This window comes from Lynx rufus, unplaced genomic scaffold (assembly GCF_022079265.1).
Source record: "Lynx rufus isolate CCGP_SWC_20201006 ecotype Redwood Valley unplaced genomic scaffold, mLynRuf1.p SCAF_14, whole genome shotgun sequence".
Lineage (NCBI taxonomy): Eukaryota > Metazoa > Chordata > Mammalia > Carnivora > Felidae > Lynx > Lynx rufus.
Genome location: NW_025814828.1, coordinates 35,583,825 through 35,606,887, shown reverse-complemented (window position 1 = coordinate 35,606,887; position 23,063 = coordinate 35,583,825). Strand labels below are relative to the sequence as shown.

Sequence of the window (23,063 nt, the reverse complement as noted above, 5' to 3'; positions counted from 1 at the left end):
TGTTATAAATACAGACCTAAATTTTCTGATTAGGAAGTATAATCAAAACTTTCAAAAAAAAAAAAAAAAAAACGAAAACTTTCATTGGGGTTAGAAAGCACACATAACCACCCTCCTGTTTGTTCTTTTTTAGTAATAGTTTTGAGGTATAATTTGCATACAATTCACTCATTCAGTGGTTTTTTTCTTTAACATACTCAAGTTGTACAGCTATCTCCACAGTCTAATTTTAGAACATTTTCATCATCCCCCAAAGAAACTCCGTATCCATTAGCAGTCACTCCCCTATTCATCCCTCCCCTCAGCTCTTGGCAACCACTAATCTACCTTCTGTCTCTATAGAATTGCCTGTTCTGGACATTTCAGATAAATGAAATCATATAATGTGTGGTCTTCTGCATATTGTTGGTAGCATAACGTTTTTGAGGTTTGTGTATATTAAAGCATGCTTTGGTACTTCGTTTTTATTGTCAAATAATCCATTGCATGGATCTACCACATTTTATGTATCCATTCATCGTTGATGGGGTTCCTTCCACTTTTTTTTCCCCCTATGATGAATAACACTGCTATGAACGTTCTTGTACAGGTTTTTGTGTGGACTTGTTTTCATTTCTCCTGGCCATGTACCCAGTAGTGGAAGGGCTGGGTCATATGGTAACTCTGTTTTACCTTTTTACATGTTTAACACCACCTCTTAATCCCACTACCAGTAGTGTTTGAGGGTTCCAGTTTCTTTGAATATTTACCAAGACCTGTTATTGTCCTGTCTTTTTGTTTTTAGCCGTTCTGGTGGGTGTGAACTGGTATTTCTTTGTGGTTTTGATTTGAATCTACCTAATGATTCTTAAACATCTTCTGTTGAGTAGTTTTAGCTCTTACATTTAGATTACTTTTTGAGTTAATGTTTGTATGTGGTATGAGGTGGTGGTCCAACTGCATTCTTTTGTAGGGGGATACACAGTCATTCCAGTAACATTTGGTGAAAAAATAAAGTTTTCCCACTTAGTTGTCTTGGCACCCTGTTGAAATATACCTTTCGTTCGTAAAGAACCCTATTAGGTACCATTTTTTTTTAATTTCTGATTTTTCAAAATAGTAAAATTCTAAAATTCATTTGTTGGGATTGTAGAAAATCAGGGTTTGTGATCTTTTGATATTTTGATAAGCTCTGGTTTAATTTAGTATCATCTGTAAACAAGGTTTAGTTTGTTTTAAGTAAGTAAGAACTCAGTATGGTTGCCCAGGAGATAACTTAAATTACTTTGAAAAATAGAGTGACCAGGTGTTTACATAAGAAACGTACTTTTGTGTCTTGTTAATGTAAGTTGCAAAGATTTTGCTTTAGCACCATTTTGTAGAGATCTCACTGGTTGGGCAGCCAGAAGGTGTGAGTTGAGCTGCATGCTCTTGAACAAGTAGCATTCTTTGGGCTCCATTCTCATCTGTAACTCAAGGATGTTAGTCCAGGCCCTTCCTAGATCTCTGACTCTAGTGGGAGTGTGCTCCAGCATCGGTTTTCTAGTTCTAGGTGTCTGTAGAATTCCGGGTGTGAGAGAAGGGTGCTTTGGAGACTGTGCTTTGGAGGAGAGGTCGGTGCTTGTGTGTGGGGTTGGGCCCCTCAGACCTGCTTTAATCAGAACGGTTGTGGATATGAGGGCCATTATAGGAAAGGGCCTGCTGACCCACCATTTTATTACCTATGCTTTAGCTTGTTTTTAAAATTCATGTTCATGCATTTGTATTCTTCGTGTAGTCTTACTTGATCCCTTTTGTGATGGGAAAGCATGCTTTAGTCAAATCCTTTACTGGGACCTAGGGCTGTTCTTGGAATCCCTTTGTGCAATCACCCTTAATCACCTGGCTTTTCTTCCAGCTCCTCCCTGGAATAAGCCAAGGAAGTGAGTAGCTTGGACAATGGAGCATTTCAAGGGAGAGCTAGGGGAATGTACAGATAGCAGGTTTGGATGGTCTAGATGGCAGCATGTGGTTTCATGGGGGTGGGAATGTCTCAAGGGCGAGTAGGCAGAACTTTGGAGAGAAGGTCAAAAAAGGCAGTGCAAGGCACTTCAGGTCACTTGCCCCAGGTGGCCTCGCTTGCAGCATTCCTGTCTCTTGAAAGCCAGGGGAGTCTCCCTTGTGTTGTGCTCTGTCAGAGCCAGAATCAAGGTATCCAGGGCAGTTCAGAAGCTGAAAACCACACGCAGCTATTCCTACCTGGGCTTTAGTTGCTTCTCTTTAGTCTTCACACTTTACATTACTATGTATTGGTCCATTCCTCATTTTGTCCTTGGTAAATAGGGAGAAATCAAAGAGGAGATGTATATATATTTCTGTTTCAGGAAAGAGCAGTGTACCATCCTGTCATCTTGCACAACCTTTAACTCTCCCTTCTATGTTTTAGGTTTTGCCATTTTTGATACCTTCAAGCCAGTTGCCTTTAAATGCTTCGGGCCTTATATATTTTATTTTTTGCAAAGAAAAATGTGGACATTGGCAGTCATTAGAGATACATCAAAGTATATTTTATCCTTTGGACTGTGCTTTCTATATTCTTCTCTAATGCCCTGTCTTTTCAAGAATACTCAATTTTGATAATTAGATTGGAATGATCATTGTTATCCCAATTTGTCAGAATTAGTTTTACACCATTACTACACTAAGAATACATTCCTTCTCCATTGGGAATTATTAACAGTCCAGATAGGTGTGGAAACCTAGCAACCCTGCTTCAGATCTGTAAGCACTATTTATTATATTAACCTGGTAAATTCAGCAAAACATCATTTGAACTAATTTGTCCTCCTGCTCTGAGTTATAAGATATTGTAAGAGGAATTTCTGTTTGTACCTATTTGTTCTTTCGTGTGTGTGTATGTATATGTGTGTGTGTGTTTTAGGTGAGAGCTCTGCTGGCCCTGTATGTTCAACAGTTCTTCACAAATGTAGTAGATGGACTGGAAAGCAGTTTGTTTTCATCTGATTAAATATGTCTCCTGCAGCTCTCTTTGCTTTGTTAACTCGTTTGATAATTTCTTTGTATAGATAGCACCAGTGGTAACTCTGCCCATTTTCATTATTGTGCAGATTCCTGATGAGAGGGTTTGGCTTGTTTCTTTGATTCATGAAAGGGGTATAGAGAATGTACATTGTTGAGCACTTTGCTTTTTAAGGCACCTTTTCAAACTTGTCATTTCTTCCTCCTAAGGACCCAAGGCATGGACAGGAAGATGTTACTGTTCTTGTTTAACAAAGTAGCACAGAGAAGTCACACCTGGTGAAAGGCTGGGCCTATGTAACCACTCTCCTCACTGCCTGCCTTTTCTTCTGTGCTGTAGCATTAGAGGACCATGGTAACTAGAAGAGCATATTTCTTTAGAGCTTCTCCACCTGATCAGCACGGGGTGTGATTTCAATGAATGCTCTGCTCCTTTCCTGGATTTCGTTATGCCAGCTTGTGGGATTAAGGGAAGAGTTAATTGGGCCAGGTGGAAATACTGTGAAACTTGAGAACGAGTATATTGGCAGCCTTGGGACTTTGTGTGTAACAATTGCTTATGTTCTTATTTCATCTGTGACTTGAAAATGAGGTATAGAAGTAACGTGGAAAAAATGTTTTTCCTATATAAACAATAATGTTTCATGGTTTTCAAGTGTTTTTCTTAAACACATGGGCCCTAATTGCCAGAAAACCTCTCTTTGTGAGGAATGACATTGAAAATATTTAGGCCGTTGATGAAATTTATTCTGTTTACCAAACCATTTTCTTCCCACTATATCAAAAAGGAAATCCTTAAAAACTAACTTATTAGTAATTACTGAGTGAAAAGTAAAACTAGAACTCGGCTCACTGATGAAGTTAATATTTTCACTAGCTATTTTAACCTTTTTTTTTTAAAGGAATCCTGGGATTTTTTTTGCTGTAGCGGTTGAGATGGGTATGTTCGTTTCAAGTCACCCTGAGGAATACATTCTTCCTTTGGAGCTACTAATTGACATAGTAGTACCAGTCCAGTTTTGCAAAATCATGTTTTTCCTCTGATATTCAGGATTGTTTGATAGTTGGTTTGTTTCTACACACTGAGAAATGATCTTTTGTGGAAAATATTCAGCTAGAAATACACTTTTTCATTCTTAACTGTTCAGCTTCCATAGAGACTGCACTTCCAGCTCTTGTCGTTCCCATCTTGGAGCCCTGCGGTAACTCGGAGTGTCTACACATTTTTGTAGACTTGCATTCTGGAATGTTTCAATTGATGCTTTATGGACTTGGTAAGTTACCCAATGACATGGTCACTCAGTGTAAGGAAAAATATTTTGACAAAAGCAAAACAAAATTTTTCTGCCATTAGGTATTGGGAAGGGGTGGTATCAGCAGTACAGAAAGTAGATATGGAAGGAATGACTCTGGCTGATGTCCATTCCTTGGGGCCAATTTTAACCCTGCCTGGGATTTTCTCTTCCCAGAAGTTAAATTTCCCAGTATGAAGTACATTTATGTTGTTTGTCTTATGTAGAAGTAATAATGGTGATGGCTGATGGTTTTTAGATGAACTGTTTTACCACTAATAGGTGACATGGAAATGACTACAAGGGATTCTAATGGCTAAAGAACATATACGAATGACAGTATAAACATCTAAAAGATGACTTAGGGTACAGAATCCTGAAGGAAAGGATGTTTATATTTCTGAGTTAAACACAGTCAAAATTAAAGTTTGATTTACCATGTTCTGTTACCAAGTTGGTGTTCTGAAATGATGAACTACTTGGAACGTAGTGTTTTTGTATTGCTAATGGAACTGTGTTCTTGAATGTATTAGCACATTTACCATTTGAAATTAATATTAAGCTAGATTAGCGAAAATAAATGATTTTCTGCTCATATAGTTGTAAAGGTAAGTTTTTCAGGGAGCCTGGCTGGCTCAGTCGGAGGAGCATTTGACTCTTGATCTCGGGGTCATGAGTTTGAGCCCCACACATTGGGTGTAGAGATTACTAAAAAAATAAATAAACTTAAGAAAAAAAAGATAGCTTTTTCTATGAACCGTTCATGGAAAACTGGTTTCATTACTTTGAATCACATCGCCTTTATGATGGCTTATTAGTGACATACTTATAAGTTACCGTTTAACTGGTTTCGAACCACAAGGCAGCTGTTGTTCATTCTTCAGAATTTTTTTTTACTTAACTGTTTTCTTGACTGTTTACACAGTACACACTCATAGATAAAGAAGATGACCATGTAAAACTGAGAGAAGCCAAAAAAAGTTACCTGTTGGCAGTCATTCTTGTTTTAGGGGATATATGCTTATTTTAGCTGAGGCTGCCATAACAAAGGACCACAGAGTAGGTTGTTAAAAAGAAAGAAATTTATTTTATCATAGTATTAGAGTTTGGAAGCATAAAATCAGGTTGCCGGCATGGTCAGATTATGGTGAGGGTTCTGTTCCTGGCTCGTAGGCCCAGGCCTTCTCCCTGTCATCACGGCAGAAGAGGAGAGCAAGCTCTCTGGTGACTCTTCTTATAAGGGCACTAATCCCATCAAGACAGTGCCACCCTCATGACCTCATCTAAACCTGATTACCTCCCAAAGACCCCATCTCTAAATACCATCATCACATTAGGAGTGAGGGCTTCGACATACGAATTTTGGGGGGTACAATTAAACCATGGCAATGCTGCACTAATTTTCTTATACTTTTTTTCTTGAACTGAAATCATTGTATATTTTGCTTTTGTTCAAAACGTGCTATTATTAGCATTTTTTCGGTGTCATTAAAAATTCTAAGTGACATTTAGGAAGCTGAACTTCAGCCAACAGCTCTTGCTTATGCCAGAAACCATTTGTGTTGAATAAATAAATATTTTAGTGGAGTTTTACAGTTTTTACATTTTTAAGGTTCTAAGTTTGGTAATACTATGAGTTAGAAATACATGCAAGTTAAAAATATTAATTAACTAGGCCTAGGGTTTGGGAATTGAAATGCAGGCAGATAATGAGTTCATGTATTTGTTACTTGTTCTTCCTGCTAATGTACATTTGCTATTAATCAGTTGTCTTAACTATAACTCTCCCTAAATGTTAAAGAGAGAAAACAAATTAGGTTAATTTATGCCTAATGATGCATTTAGTTTAGTTTTTCTCTGACTCAAAAATAACACTAATTTTTCCCTAAAACAATCATTTTCATTTAAGTTCTGGGCTACCTAAATATTTTGTGCCTCGTGTAAGCAACGAATTAATGAAGTGCTGTATTCTATAGACCAGGCCACGCTGGATGACATGGAGAAGTCTGTGAACGATGATATGAAACGAATTATTCCTTGGATTCAACAACTTAAGTAAGCTTATTTATTTAGCTCAAGACTAAAAATGGAAAGTTATTTTGACACGATATATTTTCTTCTCCATCATTACTCTTGATCAGTCACTGTCCTTAATGTTTATGACATGAAACTTGAGCACCTTTTGGTACTTGGAATCGAAATTGTCTTGGAATAGGCCCAAGATAGCAATGTTTTGTATCCAGTTCCCCTCTAGGGCAAATACAGGTATGAAGGGCATGACACTCAACTTTCACTCGTCGCCATGTTTCCTCCTGGAAAAGCACTCTGCAAATCACTTACACAGTGGATTTTATTGACTCTAGTGTTCTCTGCAATAGTCTTATTTGTTCTTACCCAGGATAATCTTCATGGTATGAATCTACCAGCTGACCCTTCAGAATAGTTGTTTCTGCTTCTCTAATACTGTCATTCAATATTGTCTCAAAGTCCTTTGAATGCTTCATACTGTCAAACTAAATAAAACTGAAAATGGAGCTAAAGACAATTCTGTGAGGTTTCATTGCCACCCTGGTACACAGAGGTGCCATTATGGCAACTCTAACAAACTCGCTTTTAAAGTTAATAAAATTCCAAGGGATAAAAATAAATTGCGGAGGTCAAAACCCAAACTGTCAAATGGAGAAGGGGAGAGGGCTAGAGTGTTCTTTGTGATCTAGCCTACCCCTTCTCCTTTTGCTAGTTTGAGTTGTATAAATATTTGAAGGCTTCACTATAATCAAGTAGTGTTTTCATTAACAAGATGTGATTTTTAATGCCAACCAGATTGGTGATATTATATGAGCCTCCTTTTGAATAGCTGTTTAGTTTAACTGTGTATGAAAAGTGATACTCCTTACTCTGAGTAAGGAATACTCTAATAACAAATTCCAAAATTTTTAGCGCTTTGGCATTTTTTGGTGCATTGTTGTGCATTCTGGCTAAACAAATAAGGTTCAAATACTTAAATGCTCAATAATTCACAGCTTGCATAACTTGAGGTGGTTTATCTGGCAGTTCCAGCGAGAGGAGATATAACCTAAAACCAGAAGGCCAAGTCCCCAAAGCCTTAAACTTATCAAATGTGTCTCTGTACTTAAACACATAATTTATAAGAAAGGTCCCCTGGTTATCACTTGTAATCATGCTTCTCAAATGATCTTTGGTGAATGACCAGCTTATTGCTAATCTGTTAATCTGTCATGGGACATTAATTTTTTGAAATAACTTTATTGAGGTATAATTTATGTACCGTAAAATTCACCCATTTTAAGTGTATAATTCAATGACTTGTAGTAAATTTACTGAGTTTAACCATAATCACAATCCATTTTTAGAACATTTGGAACATTTTCACCACCTCAAGCAGGTGTTCATGTACAGTTAAACCTCATTCCCAACTTCAGCCCCTGGCAACTATGAATCTACTTTCGGCTTTTATAGATTTTTTGTGTGTGTGTGGACATTTTGTAGAAAGGGAATCATAAAGTATGTGGTCTTTTGTGACTGGCTTCTTTCACTTAGCATAATGTTTTGAGGTTTATCCATGTTGTAGCAGTTATCGATGCTTAATTCCTTTTTGTGGCTGAATAATATTCTGTTATATGGATATATACCACATTGTTTATCCATTCCTAAATTGATGGGCATGTGGGTTGTTTCACTTTTTGCCTGTTATGAGTAATGCTGCTGTGAATAGTCATGTCTAAGTCTATATGTGAACTTAACATTTTCATTCCACTAAGAGTAGAATTGCTGGGTCATACAGTAAATTTATGTTTAGCTTATTAAAGAAACTGCCAAACTAGTTTCCAGAGTAGCTATGCCATTTTAAAATCACATCAGCAATATTTGAGGGTTTCCATTTCCCTGAGTCCTTGCCGAAGCTTGTTACCGTTTTTGACTATAGCCATCCTGGTAAGTGTGATGAGGTATTGCATTGTGGTTTTAGTTTACAGTTTTCTAATGACAAATGATTCTGAGCATCTGTTCATGTGATCACCTTTCTTGTCATATGCAATGAAAACAAATTGTAGAAAAAGGAAATGAAAAAACATGTATAAAATATAAGCCCCAGGGCGCCTGGGTGGCTCAGTCGGTTGAGCATCTGACTCTTGATTTTGGCTCAGGTCATGATCTCAACGGTTTGTGGGATCAAGCCTGCACTGACACCACGGAGCCTGCTTGGGATTCCCTTTCTCCTTCTCTTTCTGCCCCTCCCCTGCTTGCTCTCTCTGTCTCTCTCTCAAAATAAATTAACAAACTTAAAAAATAAATAAAAGCCCCAATTTTTTTATTGTAAGGATCAACAGACAGAATTGCATCTTAACAAATATAATCAGAACAAACAGTATAAAAATGAAAAAAATCTCTACACGTTTTTCATTGGAAGTGTACACAGGCAGTTAATGTGGAACATTCACTCTTACGCTCAGATTTTTTTGTCCCATGAAATCGTAATAAGACAAAAGGTTGAGTAAAATGGCCATTCCGTGTGTGCTTTGAAAAGAGTATGTTGTGTTTACAATTCGTATGAATACATGTTTATATATATTTAGAATTTACAGTGTGTTTAGAATTTTTAAGGTGACAGATGAGCTTGTTTCTTGCTTGTTGTAACTTATCTAAGTTGGATTGATGATGATGCTCATCACAGGAGATAATGTGTACCTTTTTCTGTTTTTCTTTTAAAAACATACATAATAAGGATACCAGTCTCACAGTCTCACTTGTTGATGGGACTGGAAGTAGAGATTTGAAAGCAGTTTTAGCAAGTTCAGAATATTCATTTTTATTATTTTTTTAAAAAAATTTTTTTTTTCAACGTTTATTTATTTTTGGGACAGAGAGAGAGACAGAGCATGAACGGGGGAGGGCCAGAGAGAGAGGGAGACACAGAATGGGAAACAGGCTCCAGGCTCTGAGCCATCAGCCCAGAGCCCGACGCGGGGCTCGAACTCAAGGACCGCGAGATCGTGACCTGGCTGAAGTCGGACGCTTAACCGACTGCGCCACCCAGGCACCCCCAGAATATTCATTTTTAACTTCTACCTTAAAATGAAGCAAGTATGGTTGTATTTTCAAAATTTTTCTTCATTTCTTCATTTGTGGCCAGTTCTAGCAATTGATTCTGCGATGTTGCAGTTTTTAAATTTGTTTTTTCAGTGGGGAAAAAAACAGGTTTCTAGACCTTCTACATTTTTGGGTAATAGTTGACAAACTAGCCTTCAAACGTGTTATGTTAGGTTTTACTGCATGTGACTAGCACAGGGTCGGTGCCACACGCAGCTCACCACACCAGTGCAGCAGCACCCGGACGGGTCTGTACCCTGTTCAACAAGGTGAGCCTACTGATCGTGAGCTGGGATGTTGTGATAATTGTTACATTGCTGTGAAAAGTTTCTAAATTCGTATTCTTATTTTCTGTAGTTACTTCATTGTGAATCAGTGAAAGTTTGTGAACCAGTCATTTTATCTCTTTTTCACGTGTCTTATATACACACACACACACACACACACACACACACACACACACACAGTGTCTAGCCTCAAGGACAGCTAATGAAATAAGTGAGAGGAATATTATAAAAAGCTTCAAACTGAAATCTGGTGGCTGAACTGAGAGAGAGGAGGGAAAGGAGGTAATTAATACCTTCCTGGCACCCACTCTATATACCCATCACTTTACACATACACAGTATAACAACTAGGACTGTATATCTCCAGTGATACTAAAAAAAGTAGGCACCTTTGAGGCACCTGGGTGGCTCAGTCGGTTCAGGTCATGTCATCACGGTTCGTGGGTTCAAGTTCCGCCTTGATCTCTGTGCTGACGGCTCAGAGCCTGGATCTTGCTTCAGATTTTGTGTCTCTGTCTCTGTCTGCCGGTACCCAGCTTGCACACGTGCACACACTCTCTCAAAAATAAACATTGAAAGAATTTTTTTAAGAAAAATTAGGCACCTTTATACCTATTTATTGTTTTCTCTTTGTTTTATAAACACTAAAGGCATTTTATGAAAGATGTTGAGGTTAGTTATTGCTGTCTTAAACCCTAGGAAATCTGTCCTCCTCTGTAATAAACTTCTACAGTGTCCCAGCCTTAATACTAGTTAATTCTTCCTTATAACTAATCAAAATCATTCACATTGCAGTTTCAATTCCTTAAACGAGAGCTAGAACTAACAGGGGCGCTTGAGTGACTCAGTGAGTTGATTCTTGATTTTGGTTCTGGTCATGATCCCAGAGTTGTGGGATCAAGCCCTGCATCGGGCTCTGTGGTGAGTGTGAAGCCTACCTGAGATTCTCTTTCTCTCCCTCTGCCCCTGTCCCCCACTGTCACTCTGTCTCTAAAAACAAAGAAAAAGAACTAGAACTAACAGACCAATGTAAAACTGGAGAAATGATTCATCGGTATGGTTATGTGTCTTTTTACTAGCAGTTAAGTTTCAGATTGTTATTTTTTAGTGGTCTTCAGTAATCAATTTACAAATCAGTTGCACACAGAAGAATCTATGATTTTGTGACGTAAATTATTTTCTTTCAATTAAGGTTTTGGCTTGGACAACAGCGTTGCAAACAATCTATAAAACATTTGCCTACATTAACCAGTGAAACATTGCAGCTGTCCAATTACTCAACCCATCCTATTGGAAACCTTTCTAAGAATAAGCTGTTCATTAAACTTACCCGTCTTCCACAGTACTACATTGTAAGTATGAAAAGGGGTGATTTGGGTGATCGAATTCAGTTCATTCTCTTAGTATCTCAAATGATTTATTGCTTAACTTAATTTACAAATATATTTTATTGGATATTTAAGTTTAGTGATTTTCAACCTAGGAAGTAGGGGTAGGGGAGAGAGGAAAATCATGTGTGTAAGAAATGGTACGATGATCAGGCAGGGTTGGGAAATATAGGTGTGCCTCTATCCCTCACTCTTGGATCTTTCCTGTAGTGAGGCCTAGTTTCTGCTTTGGATGAAGCATCTCTATATAAGAAGAATTTTGAAAGCAACTACTGTGAATGTTTGGAGATCTTTTGGTGTCAGAGAAACTTGATTGGTTTTAATCAGATGTTAACTTGCATAATGCAGCTTTTTAAAATATGGGCTGGCTGAAGTGAAGTAGCTTTATATTCTCATCCTTTTGATGTATGTACCTTTCAGGGCATGGTAAGATCCTTTCTCGTTCTTTTTTCACTCTTTCTGTGTGTCTTCTAGTTTCTTTGAGATCTTTGAATTGGTTAAAATTTGCAAGAATTTGAAATATGAACTCACCCTAAATATATTTCCCTGCTTATAGAAATTTCTGTTTATACCAAGTAGATATTTTTGGCAAAGAATATAAGATGTTTGAAAAACTTAATTCAAGATTGTTGGTTGAAGGCAATAGGATTGAATTTTATTTTATTTTTTTGATGTTTATATTTGAGAGAGAAAGACAGAGTGAGTGGGGGAGGGGCAGACAGAGAGGGAGGAAGAGGAAGAGAGAGATGGAGACACAGAATCCAAAGCAGGCTCCAGGCTCTGAGCTGTCAGCACAGAGCCTGACGTAGGGCTTGAGTCCACGAGCCAGGAGACCATGACCTGAGCCAAAGTCAGACACTTAACCGACTGAGCCACCCTGGTGCCCGTAGGAGTGAGTTTTTTAAGGTCTTGAGCTGTACTTTTAAAAGATATTATCTTAAGGCGCATCTGGGGTGGCTCAGTCAGTTAAGTGTCCGACTTCAGCTCAGGTCATGATCTCATGGTTTGTGAGTTTGAGCCCTGCGTCAGGCTCTGTGCTCAGAGCCTGGAGCCTGCTTCAGATTCTGTGTCTCCATCTCTCTCTTCCTCTCCCCTGCTCTTTCTCTGCTCCTCCCCTGCTTGTGCTCTGTCTCTCTCAAAAATAAATAAACATAAAAAAATTAAATAAATAAGTAAAATTTAAAAAAAGATAGTATCTTTAAAAAAAAGTGCCATGTGTACCCTGACATATCTTAAGTTAGTGTTATTTATGTAGAGCAGAGCAGTAAGTCTGTCAGTGATGTGAATTTCACTTTTTTCTGAATTTAAAACCCCAGCTGTAGAACTAGATTTGATACATGACAAAGGATTGTTGTTTCCGCTCTTGGTGAGCTGCCTAGTCTACATATAAAATGATATTCAGAATATATGCATAATAATCAAACCCATGAACACACAAAGATCCTTATACACAGCCACGGACAAAATGGTTTTAGTATTTCTGATCTTATTTAGTATCACCAGAAGCCAAATGTTAGTTTCAGTGACTAACAACTTATTGAAAAGCAGTAAGTTGTTTCACATGGTTTAGACCAAAACTGAATGTACATTCTCTTCATCCTTCTTATTTCTCACGTAGGGGTGATACATTCATAGAAATGGAAATGACCACGGACATTAAGAAGTACAGAGGAAAGTCTTGCTACCTTTAAATATTTTTTTTAATGTTTATTTTTGAGAGAGAGGGACAGAATGTGAGCGGGGGGGGGGGGGGGCAGGCAGAGAGAGAGGGAGACACAGAATCTGAAGCAGGCTCCAGGCTCGGAGCTGTCAGCACAGAGCCCCATGCGGGGCTCGAACTCATGAACTGTGAGATCATGACCTGAGCTGAAGTCAGATGCTTAACTGACTGAGCCACCCAGGAGCCCCAAGGCTTGCTACCTTTAAATGTCTTTCTGCCATTTTACTTTTGTCAGCTTTATTAAGATGTAATTTACATACAGGAAAAATTTAGACTTTTTGTGTTTGAGTTGGAATAAATGCATACACTGTTGTAATCCCTATCTCAGCAGAACACAGATCCATTACCCCCAAAATGCCCTAGTGCCGCATCTCTATAATTAAACCCTCCTCCCACTTTCAGCTGGTGACCACTGACCTGTTTTCTGTCTTTTTTTTTTTTTAATTTTTTTAAATATTTATTTTTGAGACAGCATGAACAGTGGAGGGTCAGAGAAAGAGGGAGACACAGCATCTGAAACAGGCTCCAGGCTCCGAGCTGTCAGCGCAGAGCCCGACGCGGGGCTCAAACCCACAGACTGCAAGATCATGACCTGAGCCGAAGTCGGATGCTTAACCGACTGAGCCACCCAGGCTCCCCCTGTTTTCTGTCTTTATGGGTTTGCCCATCAATCTAGTTTCTTTCACTCAGCATAATGCCTTTGATTTCCACCCATACTGTGGTGGTGTTATAGTTCACTCCTTTAATTGGGGTGCCTGGGTGGCTCAGTTGGTTAAGCGTCCAACTCTTGGTTTCAGCTCAGGTCATCATCTCGCAGTTCATGAGTTTGAACCCCGTGTCGGGCTCTGCACTGACAGCGTGGAGCCTGCTTGGGATTCTCTCTCTCCTCCTTCTGTCTGTCTCTCTCTCAAAATTAATAAGTAAGCTTTAAAAAATAAAAACAAATATTCCTTTAATTGGAGTAGTATTCCATGGTATGGATGGTTTGTTTAATTGGGGCAATTATAAAGCTGCTATATAGGTTTGTATATAGGTTTCTTTGTGATCTTAAGTTTTCACTTCTTTTGGATAAATTAACTAGTGGGATTGGTGGGTTAAGTTATATGATCAGTGTATGTTCAGCTTTATAAAAAACTGCCAAACTGTTTTTCAAATTGGCCGGGCCATTTTGCATATCTGTTGGCAATACAAGAGAGTTCTAGATGCTCTGCATTCTTGCCAGCCCTTGGCTAAAAAAAATTTTAGCCATTCTGATAGATGTGTAGTGGTATTTTATTGTCATCTTAATTTATGTTGTCCTAATGACTGATGATATCAAATATCTTTTCATGTGTTTTATTTTTTTTTTTTTTAAATTTTTTTTTTCAACGTTTATTTATTTTTGGGACAGAGAGAGAGCATGAACGGGGGAGGGGCAGAGAGAGAAGGAGACACAGAATCGGAAACAGGCTCCAGGCTCCGAGCCATCAGCCCAGAGCCTGACGCGGGGCTCGAACTCACAGACCGCAAGATCGTGACCTGGCTGAAGTCGGACGCTTAACCGACTGCGCCACCCAGGCGCCCCTCTTTTCATGTGTTTTATTTGCCATCCCTTTATCTTCTTTGGTGAAGCATCCATTTTACTTTTAATTCTTCTATTTCCTCAGGTTCATCAGTGTGATATTAGGTGTTAGCCTAAGAATTTCCTGAAGAGAGTGTGTGGGGAGGCAGGGGGAGAGGCAGAGAAGGGAGGTGAGAAGAGAGACAGGCAAGTATGTGTTGGTCGGAGCAATGGTCCAATGGCATTTCTTTCTCTCCCTAAAGTATTTAGGGGACTTTTCTTAAATTTTAGGTAGACATTGGAAATAGTAAGCTGGTATAGTGGTTAAGAGCAAGGTCTCTGGAGCCAAACTGGCACCAGAGCATGAGTCCATCACTTCTCAGCTCTGAGACCTTGGGCAAGTAACCAAACTATTTTGCACCTCAGTTTTTCCATCAGAAAAATGAAGATAATAATCCCTTCTCTACAGAGTTATTAGGAAGATTGAATGTGTTAACATTTGTCCAATATCAGGACAGTACCTGGCATGTAGTAAGCTCTATATCAGTGTTGACTTTTTTTTTAATGTTTGTTTATTTTTGAGAGAGAGAGACACAGTGTGAGCAGGAGAGGTGCAGAGAGAGGGGGAGTCACAGAATCTGAAGCAGGCTCCAGGCTCTGAGCTGTCAGCACAGAGCCCCATGCAGGGCTCAGACTCACAGACCATGAGATCATGGCCTGAGCCGAAGTCATACGCTTAACCCACTGAGCCACCCAGGCGCCCCTCCATGTTGACTATTGGTGGTGGTGGTGGTCTTTATCCTCACCGTGACCTATTTTTTAGTTGAAAATCAGGGTTTATTTTTATATGCTTCCAGTTGTAAGAGTTAGTTGTCATTTTTCTCTGCTATAACAGTGGAATTCTTAAGATGTTTTGATGATTAAGGGCAACGGGGCAATTTAAAATAGATACCATGCTAGGGCCACCTGGATTGCTTAGTTTGTGAAGTGTCCAGCTATGCACTTCGGCTCAGGTCATGAACTCACGGTTCTTGGGATCCAGCCCCACATGCTGTAGGCACAGAGCCTGCTTGGGATTCTCTCTCTCCCTCTCTCTCTGCCCCTCCCCCGCTCTTGTTCTCTCTCAAGCTTTAAAAAATCAATCAATAGATCCTATCCTAGAAAATCTAGCATACCTGCTAAACTTAAGCATACAGTGTTTCTGCTCTATTTTTTTAGAAAACAAAGTATATATATTTAACAGGAATCCCTTTTTTGTTGAGTATCCTGATTGATTTGTCCTTGTTTAAAGAAGAAAAACCATCTATGTTAGATTCACAGTTCTGAGCCCTACTTGCTGTAAGGTGGCAAATCTACCACACTTAATTCTCTGAGTCTCATTTCTGATTTGGGCCTTTTTAGGTTGTGGAGATGTTGGAGGTCCCCAATAAGCCCACACAGCTGTCATACAAGTACTACTTCATGTCTGTGAACGCTGCGGAGCGTGAGGACGCCCCTGTGATGGCGCTCTTGCTGCAGCAGTTCAAGGAAAACGTCCAGGAGCTGGTTTTTCGCACAAAATCTGGGAAACCACCTAAAACCGGCACCAAGCGCAAGGTATGATCACATACAGAAATGAGCACAGAATTTGTGTGTTTTAACTTCGTTGCATTCTTCAACCATTTTTAATATGGGAGATAACTAGATAGGGTTTCAAAAATAAGAATTAGATACGGTTTTTAAGAGATTGGGTGGCAATAAGGCTTAAATAACAATTGTCTATGTTTTCTTGAAAATGCCTGTCTTTTAATTAATAATTAATTATACACCATTTCCACCAGAAAGTTTGCTAAATACACAGTAGTTACTTAAATTTCCAGTATTTACATCAAAATATTTGCTCAGTAAATATTTGTTGAATGAATAACATTTGTTGATTAATCTTGAGCTATAGTCATTTTAACTGTCTTAACTAATTGCATCACCTGTTTTTTCTTTTTTTTTTTTTTTGCCTACTTGTGTTCTTCACTTAAATTCTAGCTGTCTGATGATCTGTGTCCAGTAGAACCTAAGAAAACCAAACGATCAGGAGAAATGTGTGCCTTCAATAAAGTTCTAGCTCACTTTGTTGCTATGTGTGATACAAATATGCCATTCGTAGGACTTCGGTTGGAGGTAATTTTTTGGAACAATTTTGAGTATATGAAAGACTAATTTCTAAAATGCCTTGCTTACAGCTATGTGGATTCCATTAAGAAAACCAGAATAGCTGTGATCTTGTTCATTTGGGGAGGGATGGGGTTGAAATCATAGCGTCTCATGGTGTACCTGTAAAACACACATTATTTCGTCTTTCTGATTCCAAATTGTGGGCGTTCTGTTCTTTATGGAAATGGAAAGTAAATTCTTCCCAAGTTAAAAAAAAAAAAAAAAAGACATCTTTTGAAAATTAACATCTTAACTTGTATACCTCTTAGTAGGAGCATTATCTCTTTGTGGTAGTTAGTTGATGATGGGGTGCTTATTTTTGAGTTGGTGAAGCCATACATACTGCTTACACACTAATAAACCTGGGTTCCTTTCGAAAAGCAGACCAGAAAGACTATTAAACCCAATTTTTACTCTGTCACATGGAGTAAGGAATAGACCTACATATAATTAGTGTCTTTCAAGAATATGCAGTTGTGATATCCAGCATGATCCCCAAACATGAGAGGAAAGGGAGGTAACAGAACCTGCATTTTTACATTTCCAAGAAAGGCTTTGGCAAAGGATTGGCATTCCTTTAAAGGGATACACCACGACGTTAATGATTTCGCTCTATTTTAAAGTTTTACTTTTTGTAAGACTCCTTCCCTCTGTAAATTACTATGAATGAAGTGGAGACTTCTACCACAATTAAAACTAAAAAATTTTTTAAAAGAAAAAAAACATGTTTATGAGTGAAACAACTGAGGGTATAAAAAGTAGAAGAAGAAGAAGAGACCTGACAATGTGGAAGTGAATTATTTCAGTTAAACTGACGATGGTAATCTTGGGAAGACTTGTTGAACACTTTCATGCTTTAGAGCAGGAATTGCCAAACTTTTTCTTTTTTCTTTAAAAATTTTATTTAAATCCAGCTTAGTTAACATATAGTGTAATAATGATTTCAGGAGTAGAATATAGTGATTCATCTCTTACATATGACACCCAGTGCTCATCCCAACAAGTGGCCTCCTTAGTACCCATCACCCATTTAGCCCATCCCCTCACTCACCTCCCCTCCCATCAGTCCTCAGTTCTCTATATTTAAGAATCTCTTATGGTTTGCCTCCCTCTCTCTTTTTATCTTATTTTTCCTTCTCTTCCCCTATGTTCATCTGTTGTGTTTCTTAAATTCCACATGTGAGTGAAATGATATTTATCTTTCTCTAATTTCGCTCAGCATAATACACTCTAGTTCTGTCCACGTTGTTGCAAATTCACCAAACTTTTTGTATAAAGGGCCAGATAGTAAGTATTTTAGGTGTTGGGGGGTCCCATGGTCTCTTATAGCCACTCAGATCTGCTGTTGTAGTGTGACTCAGCCATAGTTGATGTTTAAACAGATGAGTGTGGCTATGTTTCAGTAAAACTTTATTTACAAAAACAGGCAGTGGGCTAGATTTGACCCATGAGCTGTTGTATGCTGACCCCTGCTTTATCGAGCTTTAGGATCTGAAGGCAGAGGGTAAGGTGTAAAACTATAAAGAGCAGGAATAGCCCAGAGAAATCGAGGCCCAGAAACAGTTACCTAAAATAGATGCTCGTGTCCTTGATGTCCTAGCTCCTAGAACTGTGAGCTTGATAAATGTCTTGTCTGGGTACTAGCCATAGCTCCTAAACTGTACAGACAGGGTCCATGCTTCCCATCTACTTGACTGTGTTCTTGGATTTCTTTATTGTGCCCTGTGGATTGATTACACGAATGTCATCCACGTACTACCTTTATCATGGGAAGGGAGGCTACGTGGTACCCAGGGGCAATGTGATGTCTGTCTCCCTGCTTGCTCTCCTCCCTCCCCACCTACAGGCTCATAATTGCAAGAAATTGTGCCTTTGTAATACCCACAAAGACTAACACCTATAGACATATGTCCTCTCTGTCCCCCTTCTCTGTGTGCCTATACCTGTTGCACATATAGGACATGTAAGAACATTCTGTAGTACTTTGTCAAACTCAGTCAAACTCTTAATCTACTTTTTCTTTTCTCAATAAAAAAGCCATGTTGAAGACAAAAGACAAGCACATTTTCTGCTTAATTTATACTGAGATGTGAATAAATCTCATCTTACAAGAGATGTTTATATCACTGATCCATAGGATAGAGACCATGTTTTTGAGTCTTCCCACACGTTGCTTCCTTTTGAACCTGAACTCCTGTGGCCTATTTGGTCAGCAGCTATTTTTCTTAAACATGTGCCCTTTCCAGGCCCAAAGCAGGGCTCAGTCAAATACTTAGAGCTGTTTTAAATCCTTTCTGGAACAAGGTGGGTATAAATAAATAGCCTGCCATAGAAGACCCAGGAATATGAGCCAAAGGCAGTCTTCTCTTTGGTAGATCAGATGACTTTTTGGCATACCTACATAACCTGCAGTTCCACTCACGGGGCCTCAGGCACTGTCCCTGCATTGGTCTTTTCAACTCACTTTCCAAATCTTCCAGTTGAGAAAGATATCTCATTGGATAACTGCATAAATTGGAAATATTTTTTTTCTTGGATTTCACCCAGAAAATGGCTTGTTAAAAATGTATTCCAGGTAAGTTACAAACTACAAACTATTGTTTGTGATTAAAAGTGAGATGTGACTAGGCCTTAGACCTAGTGTTTTGAACACTATGTTTTGATCAAACATAATTGAATTACACAAGAAAACCAGTCTTATTTTGCAGTTGTCTCATTTGGAACCATCAGGATTGATTCTGGATTACTTTTGGCTCGCTGCCAAAGTAGATCAATCTCCAGAATTCTGAAGATTTGCCACCTGGAGGTGTTTTTTTTTTTTTAACTAGAAGCTCTGGGTCACCTTTGAGTTTCACTGGACTTGACATAGTTGCCCAGGAAATCAAATGATGGAGGACAGTGTGCATGCCTAATATGTTGTAACTTTGGAACAGAGTAGTTCTAGAAGAGGTGCCATGAGAGTGGACAGTAGTACTTAGAAAAGGAAGTTTCCTCTGTAAAATTGCTGATCTGATCTAACTACTTCTGTCTTACCAGTTGTCCAATCTGGAAATTCCCCATCAGGGAGTGCAGATGGAAGGTGATGGCTTCAGCCACGCAATACGCTTACTAAAGTAAGTCTCCGTCCTGTGTCTCACTCAGGGCCACGCATTAGAAGTCACATCTGCTAAAGCCGCTCCTCTCCTACTGTGAGACTGCATAAAGCAGAGTTCCCAACTTGTGCACATCACTGATTTCTGCACGGAATTACTGAGGTCTGGGGGAGGATTCTCTTTTGACCTGCCGAGTGGAGGTCCAGCACCACTTGGTATTTGAGGATGTCTTTCCTCTGCATTTCTTTTCATTCGTTTAATGGATGTTTCCTGAGTGCAACGGTGTATCAGGTTTGAATTCTGATAGGGCCCTTCAGGATGCCGTGGGTGGGAGGATCTGAGCTGGTTTGGAAGCCAGAAAGGGTAGCCCTGAGGGAGTACCTGTCATACTGGAACTGAAAGTGAGGTGAGAATTAGGTAGAGGAGAGGGAGCTGAGGGGGGAGTGGGCAGTCCTAACTAGAAGGGATAATTGCTGATGTGGAGTCTTGGAGGCAAGAGAAAGAAAGCTCTGTGTCCCGGAACTGAAAGGAGGTCAGAGTGTCAGGAGTTGAGAGAGATGAAGCTGGAGCCAGAAGGGGGAAAGGGATCAGATCCTGAAGGACTTTGGAAGTGTCCTTAAGGGATGTAGACTTTATCCTAATGGCGATTTTAAGCAGCAGCTGACATCATTAGATAGGTGTTTTTGAAAGCTTATCCTGAAAGCCATATAGAGAATAAATTGCAGGGGAATAAGACTAAGTAGTGAAACCAGTCGCTGAAGTGGTTCACGCCAGAGTTGTTAGTAGCTTAGACCTCGTAAGGTTCCACAAGGACTCAGGGAATGGAATATTCAAGGGTTGGTGATGAGATTGATGTTGAAGGTAAGAAAGAGAAGATGGCACAGAGGCCTGTTTGTTTCATCTTAGGCACGTGATGGATGATTGTGGTGTTTCCTGAGACAAGGGATACCTAAGATGTGAGTTTGAAGGGGCTTGCTAGGTTTGAGGTGCCAACACATGCCTTTGGCCGGGCAGGGCTGTGTATCAAGCTCAGGTGACAGGCCTGGGCAGGAGAAGTAGATGAGTCATCACGAAGCTGATAGTAATTGAGCTGGGATATTAAAATAGATTGCCAGGAAAGAGTATACGAGGGAGTTGGGCAGAGGGCTTGGTTCTAAATGGATCGAGGACAGCAGGCCAAAGGATGCTTAGAAGGAAAGCTAAGATGGTGCATGTGCTACATAAGGTGACCAGGATGGACTTGCAAAGCTAGCCTGCCATTTAAGAGATCAACCTTTTTGGTGCAGTAAAGAGTTTTTTTCAGGGTGTATGTGTGTTGGTGGGGGGGTGTTGCATTGTTTCTTAGGTGTTGCTTAATAATACAAATCACAGAAGCAGTTTTTACTTCTCGAATTTCTCTGTCTGACAGAATATGGCAGCTCTATGATTTGAGCCAGTGGGTCTTTAATTTTTATTTACTTGGGAATCAGTTGGTTTCTGTGGAAGATGGGAAGGGCTAGCAAATAGCACATTCTCCACCCTTGCGTCACGGTGCTCACTTGAGTTGGAGTTGAAAGAATAGCTTTCCCTTCCTGGCTGTGTAAACACCCTTTCTACAAAAAGTTCTCAGGGTCTCGAGAGAGCTGGCCTTGTAATGAAAATCAGTAGAGAAATGTGATACTTTTAATGGCTTTTGGTCTTGAATTACTTCTGCCTAAAGTATAGGGGATTGGTTTGTTTGTTTGTTTTTTAATCTTTTCACTCTTCTTGGTAACTGGAGATAAATAAATAATGTTAACATTTGTGTTCTACTCTCTTAGTTATGTTTTTCATGTGTTGCAAGTCTTAAAATATCTTGTTCTCAGCATATTTACAAAGAAATTCCAACCCCCTTCCTTCTTGAATTCAAGAGAACCCATAATATAGTCCTACCTAGGAAGGAAGCATTTCCTATGTTTTAAGCTTCATCTTATAATAGTTTTTTAAAAGTCTTTATAATATCCTGGCTATTATTTTATTCAGAACTTAAAAGGAGAAAATAGAGATGGATAAATTAAAGATACCAGTCTGTCTGGTGCCTGCTGTCTACTATGGGGGTAGTAGAATGAAATGAAGACGGAAAAAGTAAGCAATAAATGTGTAAACATGGTTTTATGAAATTAAAATCTGGCAAAGGTCTAATTAGTATATAATTGCTTTAACGCATTTAATCTTTAGAAGGTCCTAAGCCTTAGTCCTAGATACATTAATATTAAATGCATATATGAGTTGTTGATACTTCAAAGCTTTAAATTTGAGGACATTTTTCTCCGCTTTGTTAAAAATATGTTCTGTTCTTGTACAACTTTTTGAAAATCTGTTGAGCAGGCTTCCCTGATGTATCTGTGAAAGTATCATGGTAAACACCTTAGATTGCTAGGGCTCATGGGTGTGTTGCCTCGTGTAGATTCCAAAGAGCCTTGATCTGACAGCACAGATGACACAGATCTCCAGAGCAGCATGCTCACAATGCCTGGTTTTGAACTCTTGAGCCAACTTCCCTTCTTCTGAACTAACATTACAGTACCAGTCAATGGTTGGTGCTGGTCTGCTGTCCATACCCACAAGGTTTTTTTTGTCTTGTCCGTTGTGTTTCTTTGCCTCTTGCAGCTTATGCAAATAATGCATAGGCACAGCTCATTTTTGCAAGTTGTGGGACTTAGCTTACATCAATGGAGTGACTCAGTCCTTTTGCATATGCAGGTGCAGCCTTTATAAAACCCTCTTCACTTTCCTTGTAGGCAGTATGGCGCTTCTTGTACTAGCACTTTCAGTGACCTCCCCGCTTGTGCACCACAGGACCATAGTGTGGTCCCTGACGTTTGTAAAACCCCTCAGAACGGAACCGACATGCGGCACGCCGTGGCGCTAACACACCCTTGCCCCGGAAGACCAGAGCCTAGTTCCTACGTTTTTTCCATACTCAGAATTCTAGGAGAAAAATCAGCCAGGGGTAGCTGTTTACGTTAAAAAAAACTTTTTTGGATTGGTAGAAATTTTCAGATAAATTTAACCCATGGTCCAGGAAACCTCTCCCACGGTTCTTAATTTTTGGTGAATATAATAGTATTTTGAGTTTGTAATAAATTTGTCAGGTTTCCTCACATGGGGGAGGATTAAAGGTATAATTGTAGTTTATTTTTGTTCTGTTACATTTGTAACCTTAAAAGCAAGTGAAAGGTTACAGGTTCCTTGAAGTAGAGCCAATTCTATCTGTATCACAGATGAGGAAGGTGACATAGAATGCATTGTCAGGCTCATGCTGTCCCTCAGAGCATAAATTGAAAGGAGTCTTACTTTTCTTCTTTGAAAACATGCCGGATTCTGTGTGTTCATTTTCTAACCAGATGGATTTCGTGAAACACCTATTTATGTGAAAGGAAGATAATGTGCTACATTTACATTTCTTAAATCAAGATTTAAAAATCTGTCT

General features: G+C 39.2%; 1 protein-coding gene across 2 annotated transcripts in view; it reads left to right on the top strand.

The window, feature by feature from the left end:
* MED14 (mediator complex subunit 14) overlaps positions 1-23,063 on the top strand; it is a 68,036-nt gene that overhangs the window by 18,304 nt on the left and 26,669 nt on the right. For both annotated transcript variants that reach the window (XM_047076086.1, XM_047076085.1), the window contains exons 11-16: positions 4,146-4,271; positions 6,266-6,344; positions 10,878-11,037; positions 15,735-15,929; positions 16,353-16,487; positions 19,557-19,633. In XM_047076086.1, coding sequence (XP_046932042.1) covers positions 4,146-4,271; positions 6,266-6,344; positions 10,878-11,037; positions 15,735-15,929; positions 16,353-16,487; positions 19,557-19,633 — 772 coding nt within the window. The remainder of the gene's footprint in view (positions 1-4,145; positions 4,272-6,265; positions 6,345-10,877; positions 11,038-15,734; positions 15,930-16,352; positions 16,488-19,556; positions 19,634-23,063) is intronic.